Raw genomic sequence first — 19,727 nt, forward strand, 5'->3', positions numbered from 1 at the left:
GCCACTGAGGTATCCATGCCACTGAGGGTTCCATGTCACCAAGGGATTCAAGTCACCAAGAGCTCCATGCCACTCAGCGCTCCATTTCAACAACAGTTCAATTTCACCAAGAGCTCCATCCCATGGAGGGCTCCGTGCCACCAAAGAGCTCCATGTCACCAAGAACTCTATACCACTGAGAGCTCCATGCCATCAAGAGCTCTATGCCACTGAGGGTTCCATGTTACCAAGAGCTCCATGCCACTGAGGGTTCCATGTTACCAAGAGCTCCATGCCACTGAGAGCTCTGAGTTCCTCCTGGCACAGCCACATGCCTGCTGCCCTGTGTGCCCCCCTCCTGGCAGCACAGCTCGGTGCCACGTTCCTGCATCCACCCCTGCAGCAGCCCCAGGGGTCCCGGCCCCGATGGCCCCGCGGGGGTTCACCTCCCTCAGCCCAAAGCCTTCCCCAGTGCCCCTCGACCTCCTTGGGGGTCCCCATCTCCCATAACCCCCATCTCCCCCTCTCCCACACCCCGAATCGCTCTTTTTGCGGGGGATTCCCAGCACCCCGCTCCGCTCCCTAACCCTAACCACCCACCTCCCCCCGAGGCCCCTCCAGCCCAGAGGAGGGGCTGATGGAGCTCGGGGCGGGACGGGGCGGGCACACCCCCGGGCAGAGCCGGGCCGGGCCGGGCGCAGCGCGGCGGCGATGGGCGGCGGAGCACGGGAGCTGGCTGGGTACCTGGCGGCGCTGGGCGGGTGGGTGGCGGCTCTGGCGGCCGCAGCGCTGCCCCAGTGGAGACAGAGCTCGTACGCCGGGGACGCCATCATCACGGCGGTGGGGCTGCACGAGGGGCTGTGGATGAGCTGCGCCGCGCAGAGCACCGGGCAGGTGCAGTGCCGCCTCCACGACTCGCTGCTCTCCCTCGACGGTGCGTACAGAGGGCGGTGGGCATACCCCTTCCCTCGGGGCTGAGCCCCTTCCAAGGGGCTGAGCCAAGCCCCGTGGCTTTGAGCCAACCCTTCCTGCGTGCCCACTTCCCAGCCCGGCTCCGAGCCCCCTTAGTGCCCTTCCCGCTGATCTGAGCGATCCTGTGGGTCCCGGCCCCATGCCCCCCCCCAGGTCTGAGCTCCCCTTCCCAGTTCTGTGGGAAGAGCCCACCTTCCCCCCGCACATCTGAGCCCGGTGCATGCCAGAGTTCTCTTCTCTTCTCCGTGAGTCTGGGTCCCACTGTGGGTCTGAGCCCACATGCTTCTCTCCATCCTCCAGTCCCACTTTGCATCCACAGTTTGAGCCCCACTGTGGCTCAGAGCCCCGCTGTAAGGCTGAGCCCATCTCGTGCCCATGGGCTTAAAGCCCTCACCCCCTGGTCTCTGTGGGTTTGAGTCCAGCAGTGGGTGTCTCATTCTGGAACAGCAGCTGCGCACTGGGAACATCACAACCCTGGGGCTGAGCGCAGTGTTTGGGGACTGTGATGCTGCTGAAATTGCAGCCAGAAGAGCGTGGAGGGAGGAGGAAGAGCGTGGCGGGGAGGAAGGCTGAGGGACCCAGTGCTGAGAGTGAGTTGAGCTCTCCTTGCTCCAGTGTGGGTCTGCATCCTGCTGTGGGTCTGAGCCCCTCGCTTTTCTCTGCATGTTCCAGTCCTGCTTTGCACCCACAGTTTGAGTCCTGATGTAGGTCAGAGCCCCACTGTAGGTCTGAGCCCAGCTCATGCCCATGAGCTTCAGCCCCTTTGTGTGTCTTTGATCCCAATCCCTATGGGTTTGATCCCAACAATGGGCACCACGGCGAGGACAGAGTTAAGGATAAGGTAAAGGACAGGGCGTTAAGGGCAGGTTCATCCCCGTGAGAAGTGACTTCGCCTTGCAGTGCTGCAAGCAGCTTGTTTCCCCTCCACAGTTCACATCCAGACCTCCCGGGCTCTCATGGTTATTTCTCTCCTCCTGGGTTTCTTTGGCATCATCGTGAGTGTCGTGGGCATGAAATGCACCAAGGTTGGTGAAGAGGATCCTGTCACCAAGAGCCGCATTGCTGTTGCTGGAGGTGTCCTCTTCATCCTCTGCGGTAAGCCGCTGGGCAGCTGCAGCCTTTGCCCCTCTTTGATGCAGAAAAGCTCCAATAGCCTTTAACAGAAGGGAAGTGGGGCTGTTTGGTAATGAGCTGGGCATTCCTGATGCTCGATGTTTGACTCCCAGGTCTGTGCACGTTAGCGGCCGTCTCCTTGTACGCCACGCAAGTGACCTATGAGTTCTTCAGTCCCAGCACTCCAATCAACGCCAGGTAGGAGCCCCCTCGGGGACACCACTTCCCTGAGCCCCTCTGCATCCCATGGGACTGCCCCATGCTGGTTTGGACACCATAGTGCGGTAGGCAGTGGTGACATGCAGCCCCACTCCTCTTTGCTTTTCCCACCCCCCTGATGCTTTCCCCACCCCTCTCTTGTTGCAGGTACGAGTTCGGCTCAGCACTGTTTGTTGGCTGGGGGGCCGCCAGCCTCACCATGCTGGGGGGCTCCCTGCTGTGCTGCTCCTGCCCTGCCAAGGAGCGCCAAGGACAGCAGTACTACCGACAGTCGCAGCCTTCCACAGCCCGGGAGTACGTCTGACCCCAGCCCTGCCCTCCCACGCCCTCCCCTCCCAAGAGCAGGCATGGCCCTGGTGTTCCCACATGGCACGGCACACGGGCACCACCAGAGACCTTTCTTCTGCTGGGGATGCACCCACTTCTCAGGCATTTTTCTAGGTTGCAGCACAAGCCTCTAAAACGGGCTGTTGGTCAGAATTCCCCGTATCCAGCACCACCAGCCTGCAGGGGCTGCACCTCCACCCCCAGCCCCGCGCTGCTGGGGCTGTGGGTGGCTGGGCCATGCCCCAGTGCCTAGCAGGGGGTGCTGGGGGTGGGCTGCACAGAGGCGCTTTGTGCTTGTCCACCCCACCGCATGCGACTGTCCCTGTGTGCCCCTCCGTCTCCTGCAGCCTCACCACTGGGTTTTCCAGGGAAGAGGATGCTGCACCAGCACTGGTGGCTTAGGAAACATTTCTGCTTTCAGGGTGCAGGTGTGCCCTGCGTGGCTGCTGCCCCAAAGCAACACTGGTATTAATCGTTCTTGATGTGAGCACATGAGGAATGAAAGCATGGCAGTTTGGTGGTTGCTGGGGCTCCAGCTGAGCTCTGCCAGCTAAAATCTGACCCAGGCATATTTCTCACCAGGCGCAAGTATGCGGCCTTGTTAAGCAGGAGAACAAACTGGTGTTGGCCAGGTTAAAGCAGGCAAAATGGGGACTGTGAGCACAGGCAATGGCTTGTTTTTACTTTGATGCCCAGCGTAGCTGTTTCAGTTAACTTCGAGATGGACAAACCTGTGAACTTTGATGTCTCCTCACTGTTTCCAAATGCCCCTTCCTCAGTAGGATTGGTGAAGTCCTTTAGGCTCAGCAGTGCTAATTGCCACCTCCTCTGTGTCCACGCCGTGGCTGTTACTAACACACCAGCGCTCCAGTTCCTCCTGTAGATCCTCTGAAGGCCCCATGCTGCCATCTGTCCGTCTGCTGTACGTGGTATGCCAGCTAAACCGCAGGAAACAAAACAGTGGAAATGATCCAAAGAGCCCGGCTTTGCGGTTTTGCTTTTTTTTTTTTTTTAAATTATTACTTTATAAATCCCCATTACCCATATAGCTGATTTCTCCCTGCTTTTTTTGTCTGCTTTATACCCATGTGCTGCTCTTGTTCCTGGCTAAATGTGGCCATTTGTCCCAAAATTAAAGGTTGGGGCAGCAGCTCCCCATGCAGGAGGGAAGCAGAGCAGTCCCTGCTCTGGGGGTTGGCTTCTGTAAGGCAGGAAGGACTAACAGCCCTCTCTCTCTTTTGCATTGCAGACCCCATGTAAAAATATCGTCAGCCATCAGGGGAGAGCAGTGCTTGTAGTGTCTGCACTGTCAGGGAGGCTGGTGCTTGGTTTCCCCTCAAAACACACTCCAAAGCTACTGCAGTGAGGATTGGGAAGGAAAACTGTGCTTAAAAATATATGTATCTAAAGTGTGTTTTTATATAGAGAGCGCAGTGTTGTGTAGAAGAATGTTTTTATTCTTTTAATATAAACATGCATTAACTTTTCTGTGCGATGTACACTGTGGGAGCAGCACTGTTTGGGATTCCTTTTTTTGTTTTTTTTTCAGGTTGTTTGTACTAAAAATTGTGACTCAATGTTATTAAAATATTTCTGATTATGGGTGTCTTTCTGAAATCATCTCTTTGCCCTCCATCCAAACCTGGGCCTCTTCGCACTGCTCCTGTGCCAGTGCCACAGGGCTGAGGCCTATCCCTGGTGTGGGCAGGGGGTCTGGGAGGGGTTTGGGCAGGGAGTTTGGCTTGAAGGTTTCTGCCTGCTGCTGGCTCTGAGGCTAGGACCACCTCCTTTCAGCCTGCTGGGAGGCACTTGAAATAAGTGTGGTTCCTAAGAGTGGCCCACCAGGCCTTGAGCCAACGTGAAGCAGAACTTTGCAGGTGCACCCAGGCAGGTGCTACTGCTCAAACTGTGGCCTAAAAGATAGCATAATTTCAGCCTAATGCACCTAAATCCCATCTGACTGGCCCGGCACATCACCCCTGTAGCTGTGGCCTGGGCCCTTCTCAGGCTGCGGCCTCACGTGGGCCTGTCCCAGGCTGCAGCCTCGCGTGTGCCCTCCTGGCCAGGCCCCATCACCTCCCATTCCTCAGCTCAGCCCTAAAACAAAGCACTCATTGCAGTCACCCTGCTGCTTGTGAAGGAGAGCCGCAGGGTTTAATCTCTTTTCCAAGAACTTGGGGCTGGGCTGCTCCTCGCTGTGCTAATTGAGCTGATTTCTGCTTTTGCGGCACCTGCTTTTCCTTGGCACTGGTGTAGGCCCAGGAGGGTTTTGCCCAGCTCCCCTATCTTCCTGCATCCCTTGAATCGCAGGTATGTCCTATACTAACCCAAAACTCTGATTTTGGGAACTCCTGTGACATTGCCACAGGCTCAGCCCCATGGATCTCTGGGATCAGCTGCACCGGCTGGAAGAACATAAGAGAGGGGGAAAAATAGCTAAGCTACAGCAGCAATTACATGTTTGGGGGCACAAAGGCCCCCACTGTCCTCCAGACAATCCCTTATGTGTTTTGCCCATGGCAGAGTGGAATTAAATACTGGAACAGGCTGCCAGGCTTGGGATGGCCCGCAGTATTGCATGCGATGCGTGGGATCCACTGCCATCCAAATCACTAAACAGAGCACTTTAGTGGCTTTCTCACCCCACTCCCTCCCTCTTTTTATCTTACAAAACCAGTATAACGCAGATCTGATCTTCATCTCATCTTCACTGATTAAGGAAATGTTCTTAATTATTCAAAGACTGATAGATTTGCCTTTCTACCTGTATCTTTTCAATGCCCAAAACATTTCAACTGAGAATCAAACAGGTGGACCCATTTCATATATAATAAACCCACAGATTAAATGAGCAGAAAATAAAAACAAACCTCTTTCATGTATCACCAGTGCACACATGTGGAGAACATACCAGAATTTCAGCCATTTTGTGGATATCTAAGTACCATAAATCAAAAATTTCTGAGATCTAAGTTGGAAAATGAAAGTATACAAACCCTCCTGGAAGGTTTCTGCCTTAGTTCACCACTAGATGCACAGGTATGCCCAAGAAAAGGCTTGCCATGTGCCAAAATACCATGTGAAACAGCATAATCTGAAATAAAGCCACAGCAATTATTCATGTCAAGAACCTGGGTGCCTCTGCAGGGCTGAATCTCAAGAATTTGCTACAAAGGAGTGTGCAGCACTCTGCCAAAACCCCTGTAGTTCAGTACTGCAGAGGATTATTTAGGGGGAAGAAAAAAATATATCTCTCTTAAATATATCCCATGACTTGGAAATACATACCTGGGGTGTTGTTTCCCATTGACCCATGAGATGAGAGCACAGATATGGCTGACAGCCATGGGGCACAGCTTATGCTGGAGATTCTCAGAGGATGCTGCAATAAGATGCTATGCAAGAAAGCGACTTTTCTGGGTAGTAAGGAACAAACCTGAAATATTTGGGCAGCACGAGGCAGCTGAGGTGCTGTTTTCGAGGGCCAGCAAAAAGCCCACAAATATGCCTCTGGTCAAGCAGCCACATTATCTGAGCTGGAAAACACCAGAGAGGAGTGACTGTGCATAATGGCCCAGGAGCCCCCACGCAGCCTGGAAATGGGCAAGTTTTACAGGCTCCATTAAGTGCCCCTGTGAGGCTGTGTCCTTTACAGCCTTTTCCTGCATCCCTCCCTTGAAAGCTTTGAATTTTGGGGGAGCCAGAGAGGGGATCAGAGTCCTCAAGGGGTCCCATCAAGGTGGCTTTGATTCTGCTGCCTCTGGGTTGATTTCTTTGTCAGTTTGAAACCTATGAGATGTCTTCAGGAGATGAGAAATGCTCGGCCATTTTACAGCTAGGAACTTGATGGATAGCACTGAGGGTTTTGAATTGCCCTCCCCACAACAAACTGCATCTAACTTCTTCCTCCTGCCACTTCCATCCCTCTGCTTCTGCTGCACCAGTGCGGTGGAGCCAACACATCTCAGACCACTCACCCATGAGTGCTAATTAAAAACTGTGATTAAAGAACAGGGGACGTTTGCCCAGGACACAGAGTCCCCCACCTGGGGAGTGTTTCTCCATGTCTCCCACAGCCCCAGCTCGTTCCCACAGGTGTCAAGATGTGATGTTTTTTGGAGGCCAACCTCTATTTCCAGCCAATTACCATTTAACCATGAGGCCCCCTGCCGTGCCTTAGCGCACAAAGCACTATGACATGCCTTGGAGAAGCATTAAATAGCCCAGCACAGATGTGGGCTTACAGTGCTCTGTGGGCATCGTGTTTCCATCAGACACCTCCACATGGGTCGGGATTGAATCCCACTTTGAGACTTCAGATGGCTGCAGCCCAGCGAGGATGAGCATGGATGCTGCAATGAAGGTAAGGCTTCCCCAGTCCCTACTTCATAGTACATAGGGACACGGCTCAGTGTGCAGTGTTGGTGGTAGGTGGATGGTTGGACTGGATGATCTTAGAGCTCTTTTCCACCCTCAGTGATTCTATGATTCTATGTTCTGGAGGAAGGCAGGATGCTTCCCACAAGTGCTCCCCACGCAGCTCCCCTTTGCCCCAAACATCATTAATTCCCCATAAAACACCTCCAAGCACAACAAAGCTAGCAGCTCCACCACCCGCTGCACCAGCCAAGGCTCCAGCAGTAAAACTAAGCTGTTTTGGAGTTACCCAAGCGCAAACAATGACTGAGCGTTTCCTCTAGAGAAGGAATTTTTTTTTTTTTTCTCACTTAACTCAAATGGCTGAACAGATTTTCTTCAAAGCCTGAAAAACAGCCAGGGTCTTGGGGAAGGAAGAAAGGTTATGGAGAGTTAGCTCAGAAGGTGGCCTGGGAGTTTTAAAAGAGCGTTGTAATGTGGGGTACAAGAGTCTGTCTGTTAATAACATCAGTAAGAAAGGGTGAAAAATAAACCCTGATGGGAACCTTTCTGCACACAGTGGTTGCAGCTTCAGGCACTAAAACATTTGGCAGTGCCAAGACTTGGATTGCAAAAGACACCAAAGTAGGACTCTTCTCCAGTCTTTGGAGACATGACATCCTCTGCTCCATACCTTGCGTACAATTGCTTTCTCTGCAAAGTCCCTCCAACTCTGGCAGTGATGGAAATCAGATGCTCCCATCCCCTTTGCTCTCTGGAAATACTTAGCAGCACCCAAAGGCATTAAGCCACAGCAGCCCTCTTTCTTTGTGCTTGCCACTTGAGATTTGGACACTTCCATGGGACAATCCCACGTGTTCCAGTTTGGGTGTTTCAACACCTCACTGCTTTTCTTGAAATCACAAGGAAAAGTGGGTAATCTTTTCGCTGAATCATATGATGGAAGCATCAATGAAACATTGGGATATCAGGAGATACATGCTGAAATAATGGGGTCTGACAACAGTTGCTCTTTGACAATAGTTTCCAAGCAGCTCTTGATTCACAGAGGGGCAGTACTAAGGGTTATAGAATTATAGAATCATGTAGGCTGGAAAATGCCCTCAAGATCACCAAGTCCAACCATCAGCTTAACCTACCAAGTCCCATCCCTAAACTCTGTCCCTTAGTGCCATGTCCACATGTCTGAAATGCCTCCAAGGCTGGGGACTCCACCTCTCCCCTAGGCAGCCAGTTCCAGTGCTTGACCACACTCCCTGTAAAGAAATCCTTCCTGGTATTAAATCTAGCCCTCCTCTGGCACAACTGGAGAATGTCTGAGCTGCGCTTAGGGATCCAGAGGACACCCTGGCCCAGGCAGTGGACAAGGTACCTGGGAGGTGGCCAGAGCAGAGGCAGCAGGCATCTCTGTGTGTTCCCTTGCAGGTGTCCCCATGAGCGCAATCTTGCAGATGACAGCGTTTGGTCTCACTCTCCTCTCAGCCCTATTCCTCCTTCTTGCTACATGCACTGACTGCTGGATGGTGAACGCTGATGACAGCTTGGAGGTGAGTAAAGCAACCGTGTGTTCATGGCTGAGAGCTAGGTGAGGACCTGAAGATCTGCTTTGCTGGGCTGGTTGTAGGTGTCCCTGTTCACTGCAGGGGAGTTGGCCTTTTAGGGTCCCTTCCAACTCAAATGATTCTATGATCTCCAGGGAGCAGAGGTGCTTTTGAGTGCTGTTTGAGCATCCTTTCTCCTGCTTCCAGGTGAGTCACAAGTGCCGGGGGCTTTGGAGGGAATGTGTCACCAACATGCAGGATGGGGTGAGGACCTGTGACCAGTATGACTCCATTTTGGCAGACCATCCAGGTAAGCCAGCATGGTCTGGAGTGGGAGCATTACTCTACAGTATCAAGCAGTCCATTTCCAGCACAATTTGCCTATTCCAACAAATCCCTTTAACCTCTTGTGAACATCCAACAAGGCATCTTTGAGTTCAGAACCTAAGACTTTTCCCTCAAGAAGATCCTCATTGTGAAGGGTTGACCTTGTTGATGAGAAACTCAGGCTTTGTCCTATGTATACATAGAGTAATGATGTGGGACAACATGATTCCATGGGCAAAGATTTGGGCACTGAAGAAGGGAACAGGAAGCTAGCGTGGACCAAGTGGGGATTTGGGGCTTTGAAGGGGCAGGTCAGACCACATACAGCTGGCAATGTGAGCAGGTTTAGACAACAGCATCTTCTACCTAAGCCAACGTGCAGGATGGGCCAAGAGGGTCGCACATCCCAGATCATGACTGGTGCACCTTAAGTTGTGTGGCTTCTTGAGCTGGTCTGATAATGGGCTTATTGAGTCCCATTGCAAGGTTTCTGATAAGCCTGGTGAGCACCTTGCCTGAGGCACACAGTGAGCAGCACACAGAGTGGCGGACATTGGTGTCCCGATGTCACCATATCCTATGGAGATGACCAGCAATTATAAAAGGGCTTAAGTTGGAGGGGACCTTGCAGGTCACTGAGCTCCAGCCCCCTGCCGTGGGCTGCGTTGCTGGCCACCAGACCAGGCTGCCCAGGGCTCCATTCAACCCGATCTAGCAACGAGCTGGATAAATCCAGGAGGGACACAGGCAGCAGTCTGGAGCAGGGACACCGCTTCCTCTGATCACTCCTCAGTCCCCTTTCTGCTTTTTTGTTCTTTTCTCCCCAGTGAAGATTGTGGTGACACGAACGCTGCTGATCACAGCGGACCTCCTGGTGGGCCTGGCTTTGGCTACTTTGCTCCTTGGGCTCGACTGCATCAAGTTCCTCAAGGAAGAACCTCATGTCAAACTGAAGTTGTGCTACGGGGCTGGTGTCATCCTCGGCATCGGGAGTGCGTGGCCGGGAGTGCTTGGGGACAGCTGGGACACAGGGAGCCAGAGGCACCCACTCAGAGGGGTTCTGGGAAGGAGGAGGTTCTACAGCTCACTCTTAACTGGCCCCATTCCTCCTAGGTATCCTGGGTCTCGTGGGCTCTGTGTGGTATGCAGTGGATGTCTACGTGGAGAGGGCCATGCTGGTGTCCCACAGTCTCTTCCTGGGGGTCCACTACGACTTTGGGTGGTCCTGCTGGCTGGGGATGGCCGGCTCAACGGGCTGCTTCATGGCGTCCGTCCTGCTCACCTGCTGCCTCCATGCCCACTCAGGTCAGTCTGCGTTGCCCCGGGCTGCCCCATCCCACATCGAGTCCCGCAGGGATATACCTGGGGTGGACAACTCGGAGGGTGCAGGCACTTCTTGCAGGCTCCAGCCAAATGAAGAGCAGCTGGCATTTGCACTCTGGCTGGGGGGGCTGTGTCATGCCAAGCAGAGCCCATAGATCCTGTGGGGGCATAGGGGGAGCGCAGAAGTGCTCCATCCCCACACAGGGCATCTTGAGGTCCTGGTGAAGGTGTTAGCACCCACCCAAAGGTGCCATGCTGGCCGTCCAGGTTCATTTCTCCCTGTGTCGCCATACCCATGGCACAGCCATGCGGGGCAGCAGTGACACCCTCCCCTGAACGCAGCCCTGGCTCTCTCCCCCCAGCCCCCAGCAGCCCCCAGGGACCCCAGCGCCTCGCCCAGCACCGAGCTGTCACCAGCAAGATGTACACCATGAACTCCCGTGTGTGATGTGCGGCAGCACCTCCCGCACCCAGCCCCGCCAGGGACAGCCCCACCCCGTTAAAGCACCGCCAGCTACGTGGGACAGCGCTGCGATGTCATGCAACCAGACAGGATGCTGAAGCCTCAGGGAGCAGTCATAGAATCGTCTGAGGTGGAAGGGACACTTGGAGGTCATCTTTCCCAACTCCCCTGCGGTGCTAAGGTGCAGTGCTAAGCTTAGGGTGCTAAGCTCCCCTTGTACCCTGCGGCTGTGCCAGCAATGGTTGTTGCCCCTGTGGGAGCAGCAAAGCAGCTCTCTGCTCATTGCCCCGTCGCTGCTTTGGAGGAATTTAATGAAAAGCCTCATGTGCGCAGAGCAACACTGACTCCACGTGGCTGCCGGGCCCGGCAATGCAGCTGGCAGCGTGGCACTGCCCCAGCGCTCACCGCGTGCAATTTGCATTCGTAAACGGGGTGAAGCCGCTTAGCCCCGAGCATTTATTCATGTGTCACTCCATCGCCGCGTACAGAGGCAGCTTGAAAAATAACGGAGATGCTCCTCCTGCAAAGCTGGGTTTTGATGTCCATGCATGAAAGATCGTTGTCCAAATTAATTACTACCCTTCTTCACTCACAAACCACTTTGAAAACAACCAGAACCACAACCCAGCACCCTCCCCACTGCTGAGATGGACATCTCCCGATTTCAAGCTCAGCTTGAAACCCAAAGAGTGGCTCGCAACCCAGGGAAAGCCTCGCGGCCCGGCAGCGTGACTGGCTGCGTCCAGCAGCTCCGTGGGCTCGCAGGAGGCACCTGCTGCTCTACACGGGCAGGCGGAAGCACGCTGAAAGGCACCGAGAGATAGAGCACAACCCAAACGCGTCGGGCTGCTAATGGCTGGTGCTTGAGCACACAGGAAAGCAATTAAGAGCAAGCATTAGCATGATAAAAGCAGAGAGCTCGTTAGAGGGTAGAAGGGGAAGCCGCAGGTCGCACTCGGAGCTGTCCATGCTCAGACCCGGCGGGCGCATTCATCGCGCTCCTCCCGTACAGGTTTTGCAGTGACAGCTGTGGAAGCGCCGCTTCGCGTCCTAAGCCAAGAGCAGCAGTGCTCCGCACCACCCCAGGTGACAAGCGTTCCCCTGCCCCATGCCCCGAAAGCTTTTGGAAACAGTTTGATGACACCGAGCACCCCATCACCCTCCGGCCTTGCCCCGTCGCGTCAGGAAAACAAGCAACCTGCAGAGCACACAGCAGCAGACAGCGCGAGCTGCCTCACGCCCTCAGTAAAGCATGGAAGGGCGGCCAGGAACAGGCTGCAGCCGGCCAAGAGGAGGAACACAAGCGCCTCCAGTCACACGCATTTCACTTCGGTTTCTCCGAGCAGAGCTGAGGGCACAAGTTCAGCAGTGCAGGAGCTCAGCAGTTTGGATACTCAAAGATGCAATGCTGAAAAATTAAAGCAGTTTTTCCCAAAGCCTCTCGCGAACGCTCAGCTGACACATCCTCATACAAAGGTGGGTTTGAAAGAACCAAAGCACGCACTGTAATTAACTTTAAGACCTTTATTAACAGATGCTTGCAGTTTGACTTGAAAAAATCAGGAGTACTTTTCATACAAATTAAAAATGAGGTTCTTAAAAATCTCAACTTGACCAGATATGAAACAATTTAAAAACCTTTAAAGGTGTATTGAGAAAAAACAGACTTTTAAAAAACGTGTTTATTGTTTCCAAAAGGAGACTTCTTTAGGTAAAAATAATAAAAACCCCATGCTGCATAGATAATGCAGATAGTTCTAGTAATCTGGTCAACAGCAAAAAGCAAGCACTTAAGGTCTTCAGTTCCAATTCTTTTGTTCATTTCTTATTGCTGGAATTTCATTTCTTTTCTTCTTCTTCATTTCTTAAGTCTTTTCTTTGATGACTAAACTGAAAGAAAGAAAAATAAAGGACGATCAGACAGATAGCATCAGATGGAGATGTTTGGTCTACCAAGGCTCACCTACAATTTAAATTCACGCCACGCTTTCACACACACAGAAATCTTATCAACCACAGCTCTCAAATTAGCCCAGCACATCAGCCCACTTTCCAGTGATCGAAACAGGCAGCTTCCATGCAAAGCGAGTGCAGAGGAATCCAAGAGAAGGAGAAAAGACGTTCCTGAACGCAGCGTGGCTCTATCTGCCTATCTCCCCCTCGCTGGCCTCCTCACAAAGCTGCTCAGCGCTGTCACCAGACCGCCTGCAAAGGCAGCTCCGAGATCTGCAGGAGGTGGCTGAGGGGATTCCACCTGTGCCTGACAGAAGCAGAACGGCTTCACTAAGCCGTCTTCCAGACCACAGACATCACCATTCGTGCCCTCCAATGCGACCCAATAGGAGGGAAATACTGCTCATGCCTAACTCCCGCATGCCCAGTCCATCCCATTAATGTAACCACTCATCAACATCCCCACCAGAATCTCTTAGCTGCAATACAAGTCTGCCTGCTCCTGGAAGCAAAGAACTGATGTATATCAGACAGCACGACCAACTAGCTTTGCAGTGACGTTTTCTCCGCGCGCTCCTCCCAACCAAGAAGCCTCAGCCCAGCACAGCGAGGCCCACACCTCCAACCACAGACACACTGCATGCTGCACAAAAAGAAGCCCCTCCACCACCATTTCCAGCACCTGTCAGGCGAGAAACTCCTACACCAAGATGCTCCTGCAAATTTGACATCCATTTATGAGAAACGGATGCGTCAAGGTGGTAAAGCCAACCACACAGCCCTCGGGGCAGGGCAATCAAAGCCACGCTGCTGGCAGGCCTGAGCAACTCCTTGTGTCTGTGCACACCTGTTTCTCCTAGCAGAACGCTTTCAGGTCACCACACCAGCATCAAAGTACTACTTGCGGGTGAACTATCATAGCAGCGAGCAATTAAGGTTTTAAGTATTCTATGCAGTTATTCCGCCAAGAAAAATTAAAGCCTGGTAGCAGAGTCCTCCCAGTTAGCCAGCACTCGTACAGCAAAAGCTCACAGTTCGGTTCTGCAGAAGCCAGTAAGCAGCGCAGCCATTCAGTTACAACATGCATTAGCACGAACCCTGCAAAGCAGAAGTCAGAGGGAAGTGTCAAAAAAGAGCGAGCCCGCCATCGAATCACATCCTCAAGAGCACCCAGACACGCACCCGGATGATGGTAGAGATGTTAAGCCGGTATTTACTCAGCCCCGCCCTGCTCGGCCTCGGGAGCGGACGTGTTCTCAGCTGGTGGTTCGGCTGTCTTCGTCTCTTTGCCATCTTGTGGTTTAGGGTTCTCTGGGCGTCTGCGTCTGTAGTTGAAGTTACGACGGTACCGACGTTGAGGTGGCTGCTGACCTTGGGTCTCATCCCCTTGGTTCTCTTTATCTTCTTCATTTCCATCCTCTCTAGGCTGTCTTTGACGAGGAGGACCCCTGAAAGTCAAGCTAGGCTTTAACAATGCAGCATCTGAGCTCCGCGATGTTCTGGCTGTGTTGCTAGAGCACAAGGTAAAAGCGATAGCTGATCTGCAGCATACCTGCGGAATCGTGGTCTGTAACCTCGATACATGTTCTGCCTGACTGGTCTGCCTTGCTCTCCTGCACCCTGGTTGTCAGCACCCTGGAAGGCACAAGGCAACGAACATTCTTAGCCAGACAGTCACACCACGCAGGGGGCTGCAAGGTGGTTCACAAACAGGCAGACAGCGGTCTCGGTGCACGAGAGCATGCACTACACAGAGCTTCCTCTTTGCCCAATTAATTGTAACAGAACTTAACACACATTTGAACGCATTGCTCTTCCACAGGTGTAACTAATACCACGCCAACATCTGCTCAAGCATTTATCTTACTGCTAAACCTTACACAGCAGATCTCGAGCATCCACAGAGCAGCCAAGAGCTGCATTTTATCACCCTGCTCCAAAGGAACCACATCACGTGCATTACCTCCACTATCTCTCCCTGCACGGGAGGGTTGGAATATTGTGGTCGACGCCCGTAGGGCCTACGCATGTAGTAAGGTGGGTACCGCCGCCTGCGATAGGGGCGACGTTGCTGGGCTTGGCCTTCCGGGATGTTCTCTGCTCCTTCGTTCTTTTCCCCACTCTCACTGTTCTGGTAGTTTTGCTGGTAGTTGCGTGGAGGACCCCTGCGACGTGGATATCGTCTGTAATGGTTACGGTCTGCTGCGTATTTGCTGCCTTGCACTGGAACGCCACCAGGCCCTGTCACGTTAGCTGCCTCCGCACCCTAAGAGCAAGGAGAGCATCAGGTAAGCAACGAGCACCAAACCGACTACAGCACAACGTGATTCAGCGCCGAGCACTGATTTGCATCCCCATTTGTAAAGTAATGAGAAACCATTCATCTCCCTGGATGTCGTCAGGCATCTGCTCAAACCACAACACCACACCAAAGCCCCAGACCGGCTTTTCCGTGCACGCTCTAACACCCGAGATGCATTTACCTTCTCTCCTTCGACCACATCAAACTCCACGGTCTCTCCATCCCCTACGCTGCGGAGGTACTTCCTGGGGTTATTCTTCTTTATGGCAGTCTGACAACATAATATGGCAACATTACATTTACAGGCACAGCAGGAAAACGCTATTTAGCAAATCTGAAGTTTGTGCCGGCTTTTCTGGGGGGAAGGAATCTAACTATTTATTACTTAAGACATCCTCCCGAACAAGTAATTAAGCCACAGCAGAAACTCAAAGCCAGAAGATGTCTGTGCTTTACTACTGGCCTACCCGGAGTGCTGCACAGTCTTACAGTTGTCTAGAAATACCTGCCCATACGCTTCCAGTTGAAGATACAAAACAGCCCCAAAACAATGCAAACTGCATCAGAAGTTTCTCACTCAGCACTCCCCTGCTCTGTATATTCTCATGAAGAACATGCATTAAAAAAAGCTTATTTTGGGTTGTTCTCTATGCTGCTCAGCAGCGGATTGCATTCTGAGTGAATGCCCTGTAGGCACTATTCTCAGTCACGTTCTACTCATCAAACACTTTAACAAGTGTAACAACTTTACAAATTAATGCCAGCAACAAAACTCAACTCCATTTGTTCCTTCAATGGAATAAAATCCACCAAAAAACATGTCCACAAGTTCCTGCATATAAGGAGTGATTTTAGGGAGAGACAGGAAACCTTACTGCCACAGCTGAGCCCAGCATCTTCATGCGAAAGCAGCCAGACGTGCAAATCCAGCAGGGAAGCGTGACAGCTCTGCTTTCCTTTCTGAACTTGTAACCCACCTGGCTAAGGTCATGCACAGCAAGTTTCAGAGAGGTTACACATTTCAGTTCCCAGCACATCTTACCTGATGGACAAACACATCTTCCTTGGTGTCATTCCTGCAAGACAACACAAAACGGAAATTTGGATGTGAAACACGCAGCACGCTGGCCCAGTTTTAAATTCAGTTGTTTAGGGGTGAGGTCAAAGCAGGGAAGTGTCAGGACAAGCAGCTGTCAGCACTGCGCTGCTGCTCAGCCTGCTCTTAACTGTACCCTTGCTAGCCCACTGCTACAAAGACACGCTTTGTCAGGGGGCCTGTGCAAGGTTCAGAGTACATGCTGAAGTGCTGCCAGTCATGCAAAAGCGTTTTTCCCTCCCTCCCCACGTGCCGCCCTACTCTTCGCCTCCCACCAACAGATGCTCGAAGGAAAAACACCTGACTGCGGCCAGTCCATCACTTGGGACAGCACAGTGGAAGATGTGACATCACGGGCTATGAAAAGCACCACGCACGTCCTGCTTCCCCAGCTCCACTTCCTGCAGGCTGCAACGATGAGTGTTCCATGAGGGCAGCAGCGTGGCTAACAGACAGGCAGGGCACGCAGCGCCCAGCGAGCTTTCTGCTCTGCAGTTACACGGCGCAGCCTGAACTGTTCACACTGCTCCAGAGCTGTGCTCACCACTCATAACCAGCCTGGGGCTCGACCCCCAGGCTCACATCATGCCAGCTGAGCCTCGCTGCGGTGTCAGCATCATGTCATTCCACAGACCAATGAACCAACTGCCGAGTGCCTCTTATTTCCTAGAATGACTGGCTATAGGCACAGCTAGTGCTGCAGAGCTCATAACGGGACTCATTTAAAGCCAGTTACTCCTCACTGTGGCTTTAACACACAGCAAGGGCAATTCTGTGAAAACTTCAATCCAAGTTACAGCTGCCCTGTCAGACAGCTCCAGCACCACGCACCCATTTCCTCGTGGAATGGATGCCTGTAAATACTACAGACTCTCCACGTGTGGATGCCCTACACTGTTCCCATTTCTGCAAGCACATCAGCTGCTAGTCGTTTCGTTTAGAGCTCTTTCTACATCAGTTCCCGTTTAAGAGCACGCTGGAGTTCTAGCTCAACAAATGACTCAGTTACACTGAAGTAGATCAAGGTGGAGATACGATTCGTTAAAAATTCTCCTGGTTAATTCTAAAACCCAGCATCTGCCGCAGGATTTCTAAGATGACATTTTCCAGCAATCCCACCTAGGAGCAGTAAGCGTGCTGCCACATGGATGGCGTGGGAATAACAAATCAGCACTTCTCAAACAAAATAGGAAGCAGAATAGGAGATGCCCATTCTGAAGGCCTGGTGAGACAGTCAGCTTATCTTTGTGCCAGGTGATAGCCTCAATAGCTTTAATGTATTTTAAAAAAATGAGAAAAGCAAGCAGTGATTAAGAAAACGCAGCAAAGCTGTAAATATGAAGCCAGATATCAGTGTGCAGCTCCAATTATGGCAACAAGAGCAACTCAGCTGCCTGCATATTAATGTATTACGTTGACAACTGCGAGAAACAAGCAACAGTCAGAATTCAAGCTAATATTTCAGAAAATAAACATACTCGATACTAACATACACCCACAAGCGAAGCTGAATTTTAGCTCCAATACCAATGTGAGCTGTGAGCAGAACCAAGCAAAGCAGGAGCTCCCACAGCTTCCCTTGTGGTGAGCCTGAGGTATTTGGGAGCGAGGGAAATGTCCTCCAGTTCAGCTCTCATCTCTTGATAACATGAGCTCACGCTGCGTTTCTCATTAGGAATGGCAACCTCAGGGATTAAACAGCTGCCAAAATTATACGAGCGGGGAAGCCATTCAGATGTCTTAACTAGCTGCTCTTGCTTCCGTGCTTGACTCTTGTAACAGCATTCCAGCTATGAGTGGAACAGAAAAAAGCCTTCCCCACAGATAAAGCTGGCGACCGGTAGCTGTGCAGGCACCTACAGGAGCCCGAGATGCTGCAGCCAGCAGCACTGACAACAGTTTGACACCTGACACCCAAACACCAGGTGGAGAACACACACTGGGCAAGGTTTTAAAGCTGCTCACAAGCCAGCCAGCCAGCTCAGATACTTAAGACCAGGCCACAATGTAACAGATAGATGAAAAGGCGATATTTAGGTCAAACTCTAATAAAACCATCAGTAAGCCAACATTTGCTCCCCTGGAGGATTCCCCAGCCTCCTGTCAAACCCTGTGATGGTGGGTTGGTAGTCACCCAGCTCCCATTTCAACTATCTTCAGCTTAACACACTGATGGAACTCACACAGCACTTTTCTGCTCCCCACAGCCACGTGCTTTCACACAGGAGAGAAGCAGCCATGACCTCCAGCAGGAAGCAGGGCTGCCCTGGGCCTTCCCCCATCCCCAGCTCCCGGCAGAGGAACGCCCTCCAGGGCTGTTCCACAACACCTCCTGGAAAGGTGGCCTCTGCAGAACCACCACCACCTGCAGGCACTCCAAACTGACTGAGGGAAGAACTGTTCTCTAGATCAACTGCTGTCAGAGGAAGAATCCTAACGGCACATTTCTCGAGGCCTCTTTACACTCTGGTCTTGTGATGGACCAGAAATCTGCATTTTGCACATTTCCCCAAACACTTATAGCTTTCTGGGAAGCACCTGCTTTTAGGCATCCACCACTGTTTTTAACCTGCATCAATGCCACTGGACATCACAGAATCACAGAACTGTATGGGTCGGAAGGGACCACTAGAGATCAAGTCCAACCCCCCTCTAAGGCAGGTTCCCAGAGCAGGTTGCACAGCTGGGCCCTGAACATCTGCAAAGAAGGAGACACCCCCACCTCGCTGCGCTGTCTGCTCCAGTGCTCCGTCACTCTGACAGTGAAGTTCTTCCCTGTGCTAGTATGGAACTTCCTGTGTTCCCGTTTCTGTTCATTGCCTCTTGTTCTGTTGCAGCATGCCACCAAAAAGAGCCTGCCCCCACTGACTTGACTCCTGCACTTCAGATACTTATAAACAGTGATGAGATCCCCTCAGCCTTCTCTTCCCCATGCTAAACAGCCCCAGGGCTCTCAGCCTTTCCTCATACAGGAGATGCTCCGGGCCCTGATTGTCTCTGTAGCCCTCCACTGGACTCTCCCCAGCATTTCCCTGTCTGCCTTGAACTGGGGAGCCCAGCACTGGGCCCAGTGCTCCTGATGTGGCCTCCCCAGGGCAGAGCAGAGAGGAGGAGAATCTCCCTCACCCTACTGGCCCCACTCTGTGCAATGCACCCCAGGGTCCCATTGGCCTTCCTGGCCACCAGGGCACACTGCTGGCTCATGGTCACCCTGCTGGCCACCAGGACACCCAGGTCCCTCTCTGCAGAGTTTCTCCCAGCAGCTCAGCCCCCAACCTGCACTGATGCACACAGCTGCTCCTCCCCAGCTGCAAGACTCTCGTTGAACCTCATCAGTGTCCCCTCTGCCCAACTCCCTCCAGCCTGTCCTGCTCGACTTCACACAGAGGTTTAAACGAGCACCGCAGTGCACTGACAGCCTACGACAACTGCCCGAGCAACATGAAAGGCCTTAATACAGGCCACGCCGCCGCGGGGGTGAAAGCCCCAAAGCTCAGCCCCGATGAGCACGCACTCACGCACCCCCCCCCCCACACACACACCCATCCCCGCGGAGCTCCGCTCACCTGTTGATGAAGCCGTAACCGTTCCGTACGTTGAACCATTTCACTGTTCCCAAAACCTTCGTTGCTGGGAGGGGTGGGGGGCGAAAGAGGAGAAGAGAGCGCGGGGCGCGGCGTCAGGCGCGGCACGTGGCGGGGCGGCGCACACAAAGGCCCCGCGTGGCGGACATCT

At 52.7% G+C, this 19,727-nt stretch overlaps 3 protein-coding genes across 4 annotated transcripts in view; 2 read left to right on the forward strand and 1 right to left on the reverse strand.

Annotated features, from left to right (window-relative positions):
• CLDN19 (claudin 19) lies at positions 676 to 4,746 on the forward strand. Its single transcript, XM_021417320.1, has 4 exons — positions 676 to 913; positions 1,882 to 2,046; positions 2,178 to 2,262; positions 2,431 to 4,746. Exons 1-4 carry the CDS (start codon positions 691 to 693, stop codon positions 2,585 to 2,587), a joined length of 630 nt encoding a protein of 209 aa, XP_021272995.1. The 5' UTR covers positions 676 to 690; the 3' UTR covers positions 2,588 to 4,746.
• On the forward strand, positions 8,176 to 10,626 carry LOC110386988 (claudin-16-like). Its single transcript, XM_021374655.1, has 5 exons — positions 8,176 to 8,534; positions 8,736 to 8,838; positions 9,683 to 9,847; positions 9,969 to 10,160; positions 10,541 to 10,626. Exons 1-5 carry the CDS (start codon positions 8,421 to 8,423, stop codon positions 10,624 to 10,626), a joined length of 660 nt encoding a protein of 219 aa, XP_021230330.1. The 5' UTR covers positions 8,176 to 8,420.
• Positions 12,151 to 19,727, reverse strand: part of YBX1 (Y-box binding protein 1) — an 8,215-nt gene continuing 638 nt past the window's right edge. The window contains exons 2-8 of one of the 2 annotated variants that reach the window (XM_021417787.1): positions 19,559 to 19,622; positions 15,939 to 15,972; positions 15,078 to 15,167; positions 14,558 to 14,860; positions 14,147 to 14,229; positions 13,777 to 14,054; positions 12,151 to 12,531 (exon numbers count right to left, since the gene is read on the reverse strand). In XM_021417787.1, coding sequence (XP_021273462.1) covers positions 13,808 to 14,054; positions 14,147 to 14,229; positions 14,558 to 14,860; positions 15,078 to 15,167; positions 15,939 to 15,972; positions 19,559 to 19,622 — 821 coding nt within the window. In that variant the 3' untranslated portion in view covers positions 12,151 to 12,531; positions 13,777 to 13,807. The remainder of the gene's footprint in view (positions 12,532 to 13,776; positions 14,055 to 14,146; positions 14,230 to 14,557; positions 14,861 to 15,077; positions 15,168 to 15,938; positions 15,973 to 19,558; positions 19,623 to 19,727) is intronic. The other variant, XM_021417788.1, reaches the window with a different exon arrangement.

The sequence above is a fragment of the Numida meleagris genome, chromosome 20 (assembly GCF_002078875.1).
Source record: "Numida meleagris isolate 19003 breed g44 Domestic line chromosome 20, NumMel1.0, whole genome shotgun sequence".
In the NCBI taxonomy this organism is placed as follows: Eukaryota; Metazoa; Chordata; class Aves; order Galliformes; family Numididae; genus Numida; species Numida meleagris.

Excerpts from the sequence above, each read along its gene's own strand:
- CLDN19 (XM_021417320.1), top strand. The coding sequence starts at position 691 with ATGGGCGGCGGAGCACGGGAGCTGGCTGGGTACCTGGCGGCGCTGGGC. Across the intron at positions 2,047-2,177 it reads TGTCCTCTTCATCCTCTGCG|GTCTGTGCACGTTAGCGGCC; the intron begins GTAAGCCGCTGG and ends TTTGACTCCCAG. Across the intron at positions 2,263-2,430 it reads AGCACTCCAATCAACGCCAG|GTACGAGTTCGGCTCAGCAC; the intron begins GTAGGAGCCCCC and ends CTCTTGTTGCAG.
- LOC110386988 (XM_021374655.1), top strand. The coding sequence starts at position 8,421 with ATGAGCGCAATCTTGCAGATGACAGCGTTTGGTCTCACTCTCCTCTCA. Across the intron at positions 8,535-8,735 it reads ACGCTGATGACAGCTTGGAG|GTGAGTCACAAGTGCCGGGG; the intron begins GTGAGTAAAGCA and ends TCCTGCTTCCAG. Across the intron at positions 9,848-9,968 it reads TGTCATCCTCGGCATCGGGA|GTATCCTGGGTCTCGTGGGC; the intron begins GTGCGTGGCCGG and ends CATTCCTCCTAG.